We start from the raw sequence: 17,913 nt of genomic DNA, 5'->3' as shown, positions 1-17,913 counted from the left end.
AATTGAAAGTGTATGAATTTCTTTTTCCTCTGCTACATACTTTTTTGAGGAGGATTTATCTTTTTGTTGAACTTCTCTTTTTTTATATAGTGGTAAGTAAAGAGAACAACTTTTTAAAACTGGTTGAAATATCCTTGTAGTTGTAGTAAATGGTCAATTTTGGTGAATACTGCAAATATCAGGAAAAGAAAGCATACATGAATCTGAGAAATGATCTTGTTTAAGATGCTGTTATTTCATTCATTTGGTTTTGTAGTTACAATGTACCCAAACTCAACACCTAAACTTAAGATAGTACTTTTTTTGAGAGAGCTATCCTTTTTAAACTGTGGATTCAATACTTTCTTGGAATTCTATCAATTTTTACTTTACATATGGTGCAGCACGGTTCTTAGAACTTGGTGAGTTACTCTTTTTCAAAAATATGAAATATAGTTATCCTTATTAATGATTTTTGTCTTGAACTCTATTTTATATAATATTGTTACATCTGCTTTTTGTTTGCATGTGTCTGATATATATTTCCCATTTCCTTCTACCTTCACTCTTCATTTGTCAAATTGTTTCAGCTCTTCTGTTTTAAAAGTATATGGCTGTTCCACTCTGGAAAACAGTATGGAGGTTCCTCAAAAAGTTATATATAGAACTACCTTACAATCCAGTAATTGCAGTACTAGGTATTACCCAAAGAATACAAAAATACTAATTCAAAAGCATACATGCACCTCTCTGTTTACAGCAGCATTACCAATAATACTAGATGGAAAGAGTCCAAATGTCCACTGACTAATAAATAAAGAAGATATTCACACACACACACACACACAAATGGGAGTATTACTCAGCTGTAAGAAAGAATGAAATACTGCTATTTGCAATGATGTGGATGGAGCTAAAGAGTACTAGCTAAGTGAAATAGAGAAAGACAAATACCATATGATTTCACTCATATATGGAATTTAATGAACACTGGGGGGAAAGAGAAAGGGGCAAACCATAAAAGATATTTTTTAATAAATTTACAATTACAGAGAACAAACTGAGGGTTACTGGAGGGGAGGTGGGCAGGGGAATGGGTTAAATGGGCGATAGATATTATGAAGGGCTCTTAACTGTGATGAGCTCTGGGTATTGTGTAAGTGATGAATCACTATATTGTATACCTGAAAGAAACTGGAATTTTAAAACTTGGAAGAGGAAAAAAGAACATGTCTGTATTTATATATATATTCCACAGAAGCACCTCTGTCAATTGCTGATTACCGATTTGTTTAAAACTATTTATGGCATCTTCCATTCCTGCCTTTTGTTGAACTGATTAAGTTTTCTTTGTCTCATTCTTTTTTTCCTATTTTAAATTTTATACAAGGCATTTCATTTATGTTGTATATCCTTATGTGTTCAATATACATGCATGAATTCATACTTTTTGTTTTCCAACAATTTATAAGTAAATCAGTATTATTTCTTCTCTACCTCTATCCCCAAACAAAAAAAAAAGAACTTGGGTAAATTTTTGTTTCCCTCACTTATCTTCCCACCTTCATCCCATATTGATCTAATCTGAAATTTAGTACCAGATTTATAAGTTTTTGTAATTAATACATATTTAGAATTAATAAGTTTCATTAATTACTTTGGTCACCACTACACCTCTGTTTGTATATGTTAATCATGAATTAATGAAAGCAATCATATTTTTCATTGAGAATTTCCCTACGGACTATTTTCAGGAAAAATGGGGGACGATGGAGATGTGTCACATCAAAAGCCAGCTTTCTGGGTGGTACGTTCCCTGTTTTCCATAAGCATCATGAACTTCCTACAGTACCACCTATCTCTCTAACCCAAACTCTTACTGCTTCTACCTGGAGACAGTCGTGCCATTGCTGATGACTGCCCAAAGGCAAAGGGGTTATGAGATGAACAGGTGTTAACTAACTCCCACTGAAGTAACCCAACCAATTACCCTACTCATTATCTCCACACCTATTTCTTCTGCAAGAGTATTCTATACAAGTCATGGGCCACAATTTCCCTCTTCAATCCAATTCTGTTTTCCTTCTTCAGAAATATGTTTTTGATCTACTAGGTACAAGACTTGGTTTTTTGTTTGTTTTTTTTTAGAGAGAGAGAGTGTATGTGTGCATGCAAGCTTACGGGGAGGAGCAGAGGTAGAGAGAGAGAATCTTAAGCATGTTCCATGTCCAGTGTGGAGCCCAGTGCAGGGCTCAATCTCACATCCTGAGATCATGACCTGAGCCAAAATCAAAAGTCAGACACTTAACTCACTGAGCCACCCAGGTACCCCAGGGCTTGGTACTTTTAAATATCTTTCCTATTTTTAAGAGTGAGAAGGCTAGGGTGCATAGGTGGCTCGACTGAGCCTCTGCCTTCAGCTGGGGTTATGATCCCAGGGTCCTGTGATCAAACCCCGCATCTGGCTCCCTGCTCAGCAGGAAGCCTGCTTCTTCCTCTCCCACTCCCCCTGCTTGTGTTCCCTCTCTTGCTGTGTTGCCCTCTGTCAAATAAATAGGTAAAATCTTTAAAAACAACAACAATAACAACAATAAGGCTATGCAGTGAATATTCAGGCTGACATTCTGAAATTGTTTTAAGATTTTTAGACCTTGAGTTATAGTAATGGCTGAGTTAATATATTTATAACACATATATACACATACACACAGACTTATGTTCCAAATGCAGTACATTCACGGTTTCATTTAATGCAAGCAAATATTTAATTTATACTATTAAAAAAGAAATGCCTACCTGCACATTGTTTTCTTTCTGTCTAAAGTCAATATTGGCAAGCTTTGCCTGCTTCACAGAACTTTCTTCTTTTTTATCTAGGTTATTAAATTGTACAACTTCAAATGAATTTCCAGAGATAGAATAAAAAATCATGCCCAACATTCAACCTAAGCTTGTAATTTAAAAAATCAAGTTGCATGAATATTTAACTTAAAATATAGAAATGTGAAATTTCTACATAAGTTTTAATTCCATACATATAACAGTTATTTCAATAAGCATGAATGTAAAATGAAAACCAGCTTACAAAATTACATCTTTATAATGAAGAACCAAAGAAGACTGGAAGAAAAAGAAGAGCTAATGGGGTTAAACTGATACAATGTAGTTAATCTAATCTGCAAATCCACCAAATGAAACATGATTCAAATATCTTAGGAGACTAAGTCAGAAATATCATTAACACAAATCTGCTATCCACTTTAATTATACATTCTGATAACTTCCCAAATGAAAAATTTCTTATTATTCATCCTCCTGGGACAGCTGTGCAAGCAGACCAGAACACTTTCTTTAATATCTTGTGAGTGATTTCTCTCTCAAAGAAAAAAATTTAGGCATAGAAGGCATATCTTGTTTGCTCTCAAAAAGAATTAAAGTGGTATTTTTTTTTTTAGTTTACTGCTCTCTAGTATTGTCTGTTCTTGCTTACACCTAATGATAGCAAAAATTGCTTCTATTTCTTCCATGTGTTTGCAAAGAAAACTAAGTTTTTAAATAATTAAGATACTGTACCTATAACTCTTGGTTCTGAAGAATGCATCTTCATTAGTCTGACTAATTTCTGAGATTCATATGGAAGAAATAATTGACTGTTTTGAGGGGTTTTATTCAATATAAGTGCAGGTTGTTCATCTTTTTCAAAAATTCTGAAGAGTGAATTACATTAAATATTTAGTAAGTAAAAATGCATTTTAAATGTATTTTAAAGCTAGAAGAGATATTTATATACTACACACAGTTTAAATTCATTTTGCATACACTAAAACTGAGCTCCAGAAAATCTGATAGATCTGCCCAATATTATTAAATTATTTACAGGTGTCACAGTTAAAACACACTTTTCCTGATTAAGTCTAGTACCCTTCTTAGTATACCACACTTTAATTTTTAGAACAATCATTTTAAAAGAATTTCTAAGTATATCAAAGGAATTTAAAACCAAAACTTTACCCACAAATAGCATGCTGTATATTTCAAAGTACTTCAAACTTTAAAAATAATTATTCAGGATCAAATCAGCTAGTACACTAGAATCCAGAAATCACTAAAGCAATTTATAATCATAAATACGTCTTTTAAATTTTTTACTGGAAGAAAAAAAAATTCATTGAATTTTTCCTAAGTTAGAGAAATAATTTTAGTTATTGATAGTTAAATACTTTAAGTAATGATGTTATTTATAATAACTATCAAAATAGAAATTGGGTGAAAATGACTAAACAGTTACGTAAGTTCCTCTCAATATAGAGGATTTTTACAGTATTAAAAAGTTGCCAATGAAGTGAAATTCTAATCAATTTCTTCACAGAATTAAAGACAGATTATTATGGCTATGAGAAGTGTGAGGGGGGAATCAAGGAAATAATAAATCCAAAGAAGTGGGGTCTGAGAAATTAACTGGGGAGAGGAATGTGTTGAAAAATCAGGACAATAGAAATGGAACTTAATGAGACGAACTTAAGAAGAATTTAAAAGGCTACAGGCAGAAGGAGAAAAAGAAATTTTATCAGAAACAGCAACTATAATACACCTATTTTTCTGTCACACAATAAAAGACAAAATCAATCCTTTTTTTTTTAATGCCTCCACCACTGAAGTCTATTTTATCACCATTAGGTTGAAAGACAAGGAAGCATAGGATGCCATAGATTCAGCAGCATTTTAATTCATCTTCAGTCTCTGGGGCAAAACAAGAACTGGTCAATCTGGTGACAGGGGTGATAAAAAGGTAAATACAAAGCTATTTCCATAACTGTTCCTCTGTTTTACTCCTTTTGGTGACCCATCATCAAAATCTGGGTGAAATGTGTAATGACAGGTTATAAAACAGCAAATGTGCTACTGCTACCTTATTTCTCTCTATACATTATCCTTGGCCTTACTAAATAACAAGCATACTTGAATGTTAATCTATAATATTTAAGGGTAAAATCAGTATTTCTCAAGAAATAAGCAGAAAATAGCCTGCACAAAAGTATATATGTAAATATGTGAATACTAGTGGCTTGGCATAGAATATAAAATATAGAATCAAATGCTTAGATGCAAAATAACTGCTCATATAAAAATCCCATTTTAAAGTTTACCTAGGGGTGCCTGAGTGGCTCAGTCAGCTGACCGTCCAACTCTTGGCTCAGGTCATGATCTCAGGGTCGTGAGATTGAGCCATGGGTTTGGCTCTACGCTCAGCATGGAGTCTGCTTGAGATTCTCTCCTTCTCCCTCTGTCCCTCCCCCTGCTTGTGCATGCTCTCCAAATAAATAAATAATAAAATCTTTATATAAAATAAAGTTTACCTATCCTTTTCTTTCAATTCCTTTATCTTTTCTATATTTTTATTTTTTTCTTCCAGAGTTTCTCCAAGATTCTTAGTTTCATGGAGTCTTGCAATCTGCTAAAAAGAAAAATGGCAAAGCAAAACAAAGTAATTATCTGCAAAGCAATAAGGAACATATGCTTCATCTTAACTAATGAATATGATTTTTTCTATATAATCACAGGGTTTATGTTTTTGTGGCATTAGCTATCTTTTTTTTAAATTTTTAAAATTTTTATAAACATATAATGTATTTTTATCCCCAGGGGTACAGACCTGTGAATCGCCAGGTTTACACACTTCACAGCACTCACCATAGCACATACCCTCCCCAATGTCCATAACCCCACCACCCTCTCCCAACCTCCCTCCCCCCAGCAACCCTCAGTTTGTTTTGTGAGATTAAGTCACTTATGGTTTGTCTCCTTTCCAATCCCATCTTGTTTCAGTTATTCTTCTCCTACCCCCCAACCCCCTACATTGCATCTCCACTTCCTCCTATCAGGGAGATCATATGATAGTTGTCTTTCTCCGATCGACTTATTTCACTAAGCATGATACCCTCTAGTTCTATCCACATCATTGCAAATGGCAAGATTTCATTTATTTTGATGGCTGCATAGTATTGCATTGTATATATATATACCACATCTTCTTTATCCATTCATCTGTTGATGGACATCTAGGTTCTTTCCATAGTTTGGCTATTGTAGACATTGCTGTTATAAACATTTGGGTGCATGTGCCCCTTCGGATCACTATGTTTGTATCTTTAGGGTAAATACCCAGTAGTGCAATTGCTGGGTCATAGGGTAGTTCTATTTTCAACAATTTGAGGAACCTCCATGCTGTTTTCCAGAGTGGCTGCACCAGCTTGCATTCCCACCAACAGTGTAGGAGAGTTCCCCTTTCTCCACTTCCTCACCAGCATCTGTCATTTCCTGACTTAATAATTTTAGCCATTCTGACTGGTGTGAGGTGGTATCTCATTGTGGTTTTGATTTGTCTTTCTCTGATGCCGAGTGATGTGGAGCACTTTTTCATGTGTCTGCTGGCCATCTGGATGTCTTCTTTGCAGAAATGTCTGTTCATGTCTTCTGCCCATTTCTTGATTGGATTATTTGTTCTTTGGGTGTTGAGTTTGCTAAGTTTTTATAGATTTTGGACACTAGCCCTTTATCTGATATGTCATTTGCAAATATCTTCTCCCATTCTGTCAGTTGTCTTTTGGTTTTGTTAACTGTTTCCTTTGCTGTGCAAAAGGTTTTGATCTTGATGAAATCCCAATAGTTCATTTTTGCCCTTGCTTCCCTTGCCTTTGGCAATGTTCCTAGGAAGATGTTGCTGCGGCTGAGGTTGAAGAGGTTGCTGCCCGTTTTCTCCTCAAGGATTTTGATGGATTCCTTTCTCACAATGAGATCCTTCATCCATTTTGAGTCTATTTTCGTGTGTGGTGTAAGGAAATGGTCCAATTTTATTTTTCTGCATGTGGCTGTCCAATTTTCCCAACACCATTTATTGAAGAGGCTGTCTTTTTTCCATTGGACATTCTTTCCTGCTTTGTCAAAGATTAGTTGACCATAGAGTTGAGAGCTCTATTTCTGGGCTCTCTATTCTGTTCCATTGATCTATGTGTCTGTTTTTGTGCCAGTACCATGCTGTCTTGATGATGACAGCTTTGTAATAGAGCTTGAAGTCCGGAATTGTGATGCCACCAACTTTGGCTTTCTTTTTCAATATTCCTTTGTCTATTCGAGGTCTTTTCTGGTTCCATATAAATTTTAGGATTATTTGTTCCATTTCTTTGAAAAAAATGGGTGGGATTTTGATAGGGATTGCATTCAATGTGTAGATTGCTTTAGGTAGCATAGACATTTTCACAATATTTGTTCTTTCAATCCATGAGCATGGAACATTTTTCCATTTCTTTGTGTCTTCCTCAATTTCTTTCATGAGTACTTTATAGTTTTCTGAGTATAGATTCTTTGCCTCTTTGGTTAGGTTTATTCCCAGGTATCTTATAGTTTTGGGTGCAGTTGTAAATGGGATTGACTCCTTAATTTCTCTTTCTTCTGTCTTATTGTTGGTGTAGAGAAATGCAACTGATTTCTGTGCATTGATTTTATATCCTGACACTTTACTGAATTCCTGTACAAGTTCTGCAGTTTTGGAGTGGAGTCTTTTGGGTTTTCCACATATAGTATCATACCATCTGCGAAGAGTGATAGTTTGACTTCTTCTTTGCCGATTTGGATGCCTTTAATTTCCTTTTGTTGTCTGATTGCTGAGGCTAGGACTTCTAGTACTATGTTGAATAGCAGTGGTGATAATGGACATCCCTGCCGTGTTCCTGACCTTAGCGGAAAAGCTTTCAGTTTTTCTCCATTGAGAATGATATTTGTGGTGGGTTTTTCATAGATGGCTTTGATAATATGCATTAGCTATCTTTTAGTGAAAGTTGTTAAAACAAGGTCAAAATTAAAAATAATTCATACTCCTTTAACTTTTCCTTACAAATCTATTAACAAACCTAGATTCAGTGAACTTCCATCTTCTTTTTTAAAAAGGTCAGAAGCAAAGTAGGTATCAATTTCCTATATATAGACACAGTTACCCTATATTTTGAAGGAAGTAGCATCTATTTTGTTCTTCTTATTAAAATGATTTTACATTATTTGGAAACTTATACCTATGAATAGTGAATATACCTTCTTTAACACAATTTACAAAAAGTCCATAAAATCAGGTGTTCAATTTTTTTCTCAGAATTTGGAAATGACTTTGATGGGTTCTCAAACAGTCAATGAAAGCCATTTTGGTAGAGGACAATAAAAATGTATTCGAGAAAAATATCATGCACCATCATCTTAAGGGCTAAACTAGTTCTAACTTAGTTCTATAAAGATTAAAACCATAAATATTTAAAATTAAATTATTTAAACAATTTACTGTCCTGTTCTCTTTTTTGACAACACTGTTGTGGCCCTTTTAGTGCCTTTAAATTCCTGTTATTAAGCTGTGTCTTGTTTTTAATTAATCTTTTTTCAACTGCCAAAGAAAATTAAACTATTCTGTAAAACTCGTAACTAAATACGCTCTGTACCTAAACACATATTTAGTATATTGGCTCCAAAGGTAATCAGAGGTAAATAGATTTTCCTAAGTCTTTCTCTATATTTAGGCTCTTTAGAAATAGCACTTCTAAGACTGTCAACTAACATAGCATTATACTTCTACATTAATACATATATTAGAAACATATTACAAAATATATACCTGGTTTAAATAATTAATTTCTATTTCCACTTCATCTACTTCTTTTTTCAATTCAGATGAACTTTTGGAATAATCACTAGCATGTTTAAGAATATCTTGTGTCTTAAATCTCATGTTAGCCCTTTTATGTTAAGGAACTATGTTATGCAAGTAAATTTTATATTTATAATATATGTACCATATCAGAAATAGTTAATACTATGTAACATTATTTATATATGTTCCATATTGGCAATAAGCAATATTAATAACAGTATCTGAAAATAGAGGTAAAACTAATATAATCATTTGGCAAACTGACAAAGATAACTTATTGCTTACCTATGTTATATACTGAGCTTAAAAACTCTTCCTGAAAAATATTTGTTAGAGTTTTTCTTTTACTTAAATATTTCACATGGTGGTTGTTTTATTTTTTTTACCCATGTTCATCATGTCTTCTGGCATGACTAATAATACATAATCAATTCAGTTCCAAATTTAACTTCTTGTGTTTCCACTATTTATTCCAAAGTCAACATTTGAAAATCCAACTGGGGCACCTGGGTGGCTCAGTCAGTTGGGTGTCTGACTTGATTTGGGCTCAGGTCCAAGGGCCATGGGATCAAGCACCACAGTGGGGCTCTGAGCTCAGCAGAGTGTCTCTCCCTCTACCCATCCTCTCTCAAGAATAACTAAATCTTTTTAAAATATTAATTGATTGATTGATTAAATAAAAATCCATCCAATTTCCCTTTTCTTACTCTGTAAGTTTCATCAGTGTAGCTGCCGGACTCAGAAGACAGCTAGATCTTCCATCTGGGCTTCATGCTTAAACTAGATTTATGCCCAATTTCAAGAACTTCTCAGCTGTTAACAGACATCCTGCATAGTTATTAACTATTATAATTTCCTAAGTTACTCCACAAATCATTTAGGAGAACTTAAAAATTAAAATTAATGGAATAGTGGTAGTGGACAAGAACCCTAGAGAAAAATCTGTCGAGTTAAGGCAAAGTAAGAAATACTCTGCCTTAAAACATAAAATTTCAGATGAATATTACTTATAATGCTATATTGTCATAAAAAGTATCAATTAAAATTTTTAGATACAGGTATTTAAATCCTAATCTTCAGTTTTCCCTATCTCCATCACCTCTTCTTGTTTCTCACATAATCTTATTTCTCATCCCTTCCTACATCAAACTTCCTAAACTTCTGCTATGCCTCGTGCATCAACCAACCTCTACCTCTTCCTATTGAGAAGTTACAACACAGGTAGGCAGCAAATAAACAACTAAAAACAGTATAAGCTAAAACCTAAACATGAAGAGAGCAAGCAACAAAGGAGTTAAAAGGATGATTTAGAATGAAGCAGAATGAAGCGAGGTAGAATGCAGGGATAAAGAAGACTTAGTACAAGCAGTGGAGTTATAATCTGATAGGAAAGCACATGAAGGATTGTAGAGGTTGGAAGAGGATTAAAGTTCTAAGTTCATCATCAGGGAAGATCTCCTGGACAAACAGATGAGACTTAGACCAATTAAGAATTACTTAATCATCTAATAAAATGCCACTGTATTAGAATTATTTATTTATGTGTCTATCTTCCCTACTAAACTGTGAGCTCCTTACAAAAAGCTCTGTAACTTCTCAAGGACTGCCTGGCACAAGGTAGGTACCAAATCAATCTCTAATAGATGAGTAGATAATTGTGACTCACCTCCTCACCACCTTCCTAACCTAAGAAGTAATAATCAACAGATTTAACTGGAACTCTTTCTTTGCTAAGACAGAGAAAGATGACTTATTCATTGGTTTAGTTGCTAAGATAAACCACTTAAAGCCAGACATATATACCATTTTATTCTCATTAAAACTGCTTGCTTCTAATCACATGCACATATATGAAAACCAATCCCAGATGACCTTTAAAGTAACTTCTAATTTTTTTAATTAAACAAAAAAAAAACCCAAATCCATTTGATTCTTACCAGTAAAACATAATAACAATTAAACTATAGAAATAATACTTATCTAATAAAAATTCTAGGTAAAAATACTTTGTGGATACATATGCAATGTCCATTTAGTAAGTGATGGAAAAGGAGCAGGCACTGAAAAACAAAATCATATTTTAGTCTGATTCATTGTTCTTTTCATGTCCGAGATGCTGTTTTTTAAACATATGATAAAAATATTAATACCTAGAAATTCCATAAAGATAGTTTCATTTATTTTTAGTTGTTCAGTACATGCCAATACTCTATTTTGAATTTCTTCATGTTCTCTTTTCTTCTTATAATACTCTTGTGAAAGTGGTGTTTCTGAGTATTTTAACTGATACTGCTTCAAAACATCTTTATACTGACATATATAACCATGGTACATTTTTCTGTTGAAATTAAAAGAAATGATGACAATTTAACAAGAATATATCTAAAAACTGTCTAAGTGTCACCTGTTAAAGTCTAAAAAGTTAAGCATAAAAGGCAAGTCAAATACCAACTTATCCATGTTTCCCTCAATACTCTTTACTTTTCAAATTTTCCTTAACTTCATTCCACTTTTCAACTCTCTACTTTTTCTCTCCTCTACTTGAGTCATTCCTTACCCCTCTTCAATTTTACTCCCATCATTCCAAAGGAACTGCCCTCCTCCCAGAAAAGAAAAGAAACTGCTCTTCTCAAGGTCACCAATGATCGAGTTGTCTAACTCCGTGATGTTTTTATTTCTCGTCTTAGTTAATACTGCAGAACCTACTTTTATCAAGACATACAAATGGCTATCAGACACATGAAAAAATGCTCATCATCATTAGCCCTCAGGGAGATTCAAATTAAAACCACATTGAGATATCACCTTACACCAATTAGAATGGCCAAAATTAACAAAACAGGAAATAACATGTGTTGGAGAGGATGTGGAGAAAGGGGAACCCTCTTACACTGTTGGTGGGAATGCAAGTTGGTGCAGCCTCTTTGGAGAACAGTGTAGAGATTCCTCAAGAAATTAAAAATAGAGCTTCCCTATGACCCTGCAATTGCACTCCTGGGTATTTACCCCAAAGATACAGATGTCGTGAAAAGAAGGGCCATCTGTACCCCAATGTTTATAGCAGCAATGGCCACAGTCACCAAACTGTGGAAAGAACCAAGATGCCCTTCAATGGATGAATGGATAAGGAGGATGTGGTCTATATACACTATGGAGTATTATGCCTCCATCAGAAAGGATGAATACCCAACTTTTGTAGCAACAAGGACGGGACTGGAAGAGATTATGCTGAGTGAAATAAGTCAAGCAGAGAGAGTCAATTATCATATGGTTTCACTTATTTGTGGAGCATAACAAATAGCATGGAGGACAAGGGGGGTTAGAGAGGAGTAGGGAATTTGGGTAAATTGGAAGGGGAGGTGAACCATGAGAGACTATGGACTCTGAAAAACAGTCTGAGGGGTTTGAAGTGGCGGGGGGGTGGGAGGTTGGGGTACCAGGTGGTGGGTATTATAGAGGGCACGGCTTGCATGGAGCACTGGGTGTGGTGAAAAAATAATGAATAATGTTTTTCTGAAAATAAATAATTTGGAAAAAAAAATAAAAAATAAAAAAAATAAAAAAAAAAGTTTTTATTTATCCCAGTTAGTTAACATACAGTGTAATACTAGTTTCAAGTGTAAAATATATTTCATTCATCACTCAGTGCTCCTTACAAGTGGACTCCTTAATCCCCATTGCGTACTTAACCTATCTCCCCAGCTATTTTCCTTTCTGGTAGCCATCAGTTTGTTCTCTATAGTTAAAGTCTGTTTCTTGGTTTGCCTCCCTCTCTCTTTTTTCCCTCTTTGTTAGTTTGTTTCTTTAATTCCACATATAAGTGAAATCATATGGTATTTATATTTTTCTGATTTTCTTTGCTTAGCATAATACTCTCTAGCTCCATCCATGTCATTGCAAATGGCAAAATTTCTTTCTTTTTTATGGCTGAGAAATATTCCATTGTATATAGGTACCACATCTTCTTTATCTTCCATCTATTGATGGATACTTGGGTTGTTTCCATAATTTGGCTGTTGTAGAAAATGCTGCTATAAATACTGGGGTACATGTATCCCTTTAATTTAGCATTTTTGTATTCTTTGAGTAAATACCTACTAGTTTAATTGCTGGATCATAGGGGAGTTCTATTTTTAACTTTCTGAGGAACCTCTATACCATTTTCAAGAGTAGTTGCACCAGGTTACATTTCCACCAACAGTGCAGAGGGTTCCCCTTTCTTCCCAACCTTGCCAACCCCTGCTGTTTCTTGTGTTGTTGGTATTTGGGACTTCATCAAAATAAAAAGCTTCTGCACAATGAAGGAAACAACAAAAGTAAAAGGCAACTTATGGAATGGGAGAAGATACTTGCAAATCAGACATATCTGATAAAGGGTTAGTATCCAAAATATATAAAGAACTTGCAAAACTGAACATCCAAAAATCAACAGTCCAATTAAAAATCGGCAGAACACGTGAATAGACATTTTTCCTAAGAACGTACACAGAGGGCCACCAGATACATGAAAAGATGCTCGACATCACTCATCATTAGGGAAACACAAATCAAAACTAAAATGAAAACCTCATTTTTCCAATGACTTCCTGATCTCTATCCTCCCTGAGGTTTTTGATTTCTACCTTCCCCAGTTCAGCTACCTCTGTAACTATGCTTTTTAAACTTTCAATTCTCTAAGCTGACATTTTAATAGGAAGTCATGCTTTATGTGTTAGAGCTCTGGGTTCACAGTCATTCTTATATATACCTTAACTATTTATGAAGAAAATTTCAGCACTGTTTGGAAGAGCTCCTCCAGTCCAATGCAGGTAGAGGTGGATGGTCACCAATTTGGGCACAAGTCTTAAGTGGACAGTTAATTCTTACAAGAGGATATTAACCCTTTTCATTTTACTTTTTTAAACCAATGGGCCAAATTCAACCTTATACCTGTTTTTGTATGGCCTGTGAGCTATTGAAAAAATCAAAATAATACTATCTCATGACCCATTAAAATTATATGAAATTCAAGCTGTAATATCCACAAAGTTTTATTAGAACACAGCAATTCATTTACATAGCGTCTAAAGCTGTTCTTGCATTTACAACAGCAGGGCTGAATATCAGCAGAGACTGTATAACACATAAAGCCTAAAATACTTACTATTTGGCCCTTAATAATAATAAAAAAATCTGCCTATCCTAATCTACAACAATGAAAATGTTCAATCCAGGTTCTTTACAGGAAATATATTCCTAGATCCTCTTTTTACCCAATTCTTATCATATACTTACCATCAAGAAATAATATTCATTGAAAATCTTCTAAAAATACATAGTCCTTATGCCCCTCAAAATTCTGTAAATTTTCTAAATCAAGACATACTATACAGGGAAATTTATTTAAAGATACTATACTGATTATCTCATCTTAGCAGCTGAGAAAACAAGAACAGTTTCTATAAATGTCTGTATACTGAGGAAAAAAAACTAAGGATAACAGTATTGTACTGGTCAGCAGATCTGAATCTTCTGAATGTTTTAATTTGTTTGATATACTAAACTCTGTCCCCTTTCATCAAGTAAAACATTTGAGCCCAAAACAAACTTATTCCTTTAAATATACATTTGCTAATTAATCTCTCACTTTTGGGGGAAATGGTGCAGGGAAGAGGGAAATATCTATTAGAAAACTGAGTCTGAGTCACCAGTTTCAGATGAAATTAGCATATCACATTTACCCTATTCATGCTATATATTCATGCCCACTCTTCTTATATACTCCATACAGGAACTTTAGCAAAGACCAGTATAGCCTGACTATCTCACCTGTTGCCAACAATACTTCAAGGTCTAGAATGGAAGATTAGGAGAAACAAGAAGCTGGTACCTCTGTTTCCTTCAATACACATGATACCAGCAAATGGAGTCTTTTTTCTTCTATACATGTCTGATATTGAGTCATCAGTTCAACCAACCTATGTGGTTGTTTTTTTTTTTTTTTAAGAAAGACCTGTTTCCACTTTAATACCTTTAGCTACCTAAGAGAAGTCATCCACAACAAACACTATTAGAGAGGTACATATTTAAACTGCTTTGATTTAGCCCCTCATAGAAGCATTTTAATAATGTTTTACAACCTTGACTTGCATTGAGAGATGTTCTAAGGAGAAGTTATGTGTACGTATGAATGTATGTATGGTGTTTATTTGGGGAGGCCACTGAAGAAGGTAACTGACTACCATGCTACATAAGTCCCTTTTCATGAAAACTCAGGGGAGAAATTTCTCTCAAATCTCATTACCAGAAAAAACCTCTGCTTATCCTAAACAGCTGAGCTGGGCTCCTTCCCTCCTTCCTTCCTTTTTTTAAGAGAGGATGGAAGAAAGTAATCTGAATTGGGTTATGAGGTCCCCCAGGTTAGGGTACGTCACCTCACCTCACCCACTGAACTAACTCACTTTGCTGCCTGTGAGTCTGTTCCAAGCTTCAGCTAAGGAGGCATCTGCCAGAACCTTCCCAAGAGCAGTGCCCATTCTGCCCTCACTGCAAGGCCCTTTACTCGGGGAACTCAACACCCCAAAACTCAGGGAGGACCCAGTTAGGGCCACTTTTGAACAACTGAATTGTTTTTTAAATGAATACTCTGAATCTCAAACTGATCACATTTCTACAACGCCTTGACTACTACTAGGAATTCTAATCTTACCTATATTTAACAACTGTGCAAGACCATATAATATGAATTTCTATGCTAATCAAAGGCTTCATCTTCCTATATTATCCTTATATCCCTATAGCCTTGATTTTTACATTTAGTTTTCTTTTAACACTATGGTATAATACAAATTCCAAATCCTTTTCGTTAATGCAAGGTCTAAAAATGACAAAGTAACAATCTCTTTTACCAATTCCATCCTCTGCCTAATACTAGGATGATAGCATATGCTAGCTTTCTCTTCTTTTTGCACTATACATTTCCCTGGGCAATCATCTATTTCTATGATTTCAAATGCCATAGAAGTCCAAATCTATTACTCTGGTCCCTACCTTCTCCTCTTAAGACCCATCTTTAAATATAGAGCACTACAGTCTAGATTTTCTATATGTAGGGTTTTTTTTTTTTTAAGAATTTATTTATTTAACAGAGAGAGGGAGAGAGAGAGAGAGAGAATACAAGCAGGGGGAGTGAAGAAGGAGAAGCAGACTTCCTGCTGAGCAGGGAACCCGAAGTAGGGCTCAATGACCCTGGGATCATGACCTGAGCCAAAGGCAGATGCTTAACGAGTGAGCCACTCAGGCACCCATGTATGTGTGTTTTTAATTAAAATATAAAAATTGGAGTGATGTCAGTAAGATGACAGAATAAAATATCCCTCATGTGTACTGCCCCAACAAAAATAACAATTTAGCATCCAACCAAGGACAAAAGTGTGTTTGTGGGATCTCTGGGATCCAGGTAGAAGTCTGTGAAATCCTAGTATAGTCCAAGACTGAGGAGAGTCATTTTGAGAAGGCAGGCTCACATCCTGGTGGGTAACTTATTAACTGTGGTCCTGGCTACAGACCTATAAACAGTTCAGTACTCACTGAGAACTCTGCTACAGCCCTATTTGGTTTTGGGTCTGTTACTAGCACCATACATCAAAGGACCCAGAAGGAGTCATACCCACCCAAGTATTAGGTAATAGGCATACATACCCTGGTCCAGCTATAGACTCTGAAGTGACCCTGAACCAGCTCCAGTCCTTATGTCTGCAATCCAGGAGCCCCTGGAGATTAGTCTGCCAAACTCATTCAGACTACAGATTCTGAAAAGGCCCTGTAACTGGGCTCTAGCCCATCCCAGCCACAGTCACCAAAGAGTCCTGTTCACACAGGGACCCAAGCAGGACATACTTATATCTGTACCCCCTGAAGATCCTGAAAAGACCTTATCCTTGGTTCCAACCCCCTCACAGCCACAGTTTTTCAACAGTACTAAGGGTCTAGTTCCCAGTGGGAGACTCTCTTATCTGCACCCTACTAGATTCTAAAGAGCCATATACTTGGTTCTAGGTCTCTCACAGTCAAAAGCCATCAGCAGAACTGCCAGCCTTGGAACCCAAAAATAGGTACTCCTATATGTACCCCCAAGAGATCCTAAAAGGGCCCTATACTTGGCTCCAGTCCCTCCAGCTACAGTCAAGGAGTACTCTAGCCTAGGAACTGGTCGAAGATATGTCTATCTGTGCCTTCAGAGCCAGGACTACAGAACGTATGACTGTGGAACCTGAACATGTAACCTGTGAACATCTCAGAGGCTCAGTTCCAGTCCTTCCTGGCCATAGTCTAGGGCCAGTCCTAACCACCCACAGATCCATTTAGTGACTAGGCAGGCTCTACCAGGTTCCTAAGTGGGAGCCACAGCAGTCCACATACTTGGTAATAGACTTGCTGACTGAAGACCAACTACAGAACCTGAAGCAGACCTTTGTCCCAGCACTATCTAACTGAATGAAGTACTAGAAACATTCTCAAGCACCCAGAGACCAGAAGGATTGTACCTACCTGAACACTTCATAACAAGCACAACAACCACAGATCCCAATGTGGACAAAGACAGCCTCAAAAACAACTTTAACCCATCAGGACTGCAATTCTAGAGGTAAACCCATCAGTCTAAGAAACCAATAGGAAAAGGTCTTTACCTGCCAAAACCAATCTATAAAGACTGAAAGCGATGTTTGTTCATTTAAGTGCAAAATTATTAATGAGAGCTATACATATCACAAAGAACCAGGCAAATATGAAACCACCAAAGGAAAGTAATAGAGCTATAACAACTAACCCCAAAGGAATAGAGATTTACTATTTGCCTTTCAAAGAATTCAAATAATCATTTTCAAGAAATTCAATAAATTCCAAGAGAACCCAGACAACTAATCTGGGTTGTTTCAGTAAATAAAATCAGGAAAACAATGGATTAACAAAATGAGAAGTTTAATAAAGAAATAAAAACCATAAAAAAGAACCAAACAAAAATCCTAGGGGTAGCCGGGTGGCTCAGTCAGTTAAGTGTCTGCCTTCAGCTCATGTCATGATCCTGGGATTGAGCCCTGCATCGGGTTCCCTGCTTGGCAGGGTGTCCGCTTCTCCATTTCCCTCTGCCTCCCACCCTCACTCATGCTTGCTCTCTCTTGCTTGCTCTACTCTCTCTCAAATAAATAAACAAAATCGTTTAAAAAAAAAAAAAAAAGAAAGAAAGAAAAAAAATCCTAGAGCTG

The 17,913-nt window shown here is 35.6% G+C and overlaps 1 protein-coding gene across 1 annotated transcript in view; it reads right to left on the bottom strand.

Moving 5' to 3' along the window:
- Positions 1-17,913, bottom strand: part of C13H14orf39 (chromosome 13 C14orf39 homolog) — a 58,606-nt gene that overhangs the window by 24,831 nt on the left and 15,862 nt on the right. The window contains exons 5-10 of the mRNA XM_044230128.1: positions 10,819-11,006; positions 10,686-10,728; positions 8,633-8,753; positions 5,337-5,434; positions 3,553-3,686; positions 2,776-2,852 (exon numbers count right to left, since the gene is read on the bottom strand). Coding sequence (XP_044086063.1) covers positions 2,776-2,852; positions 3,553-3,686; positions 5,337-5,434; positions 8,633-8,753; positions 10,686-10,728; positions 10,819-11,006 — 661 coding nt within the window. The remainder of the gene's footprint in view (positions 1-2,775; positions 2,853-3,552; positions 3,687-5,336; positions 5,435-8,632; positions 8,754-10,685; positions 10,729-10,818; positions 11,007-17,913) is intronic.

The sequence above is a fragment of the Neovison vison genome, chromosome 13, assembly GCF_020171115.1.
Source record: "Neovison vison isolate M4711 chromosome 13, ASM_NN_V1, whole genome shotgun sequence".
Lineage (NCBI taxonomy): Eukaryota > Metazoa > Chordata > Mammalia > Carnivora > Mustelidae > Neogale > Neogale vison.
The sequence above is the reverse complement of the archived record's forward strand: the minus strand, read 5'-3'. Positions and strand labels throughout refer to the sequence as shown.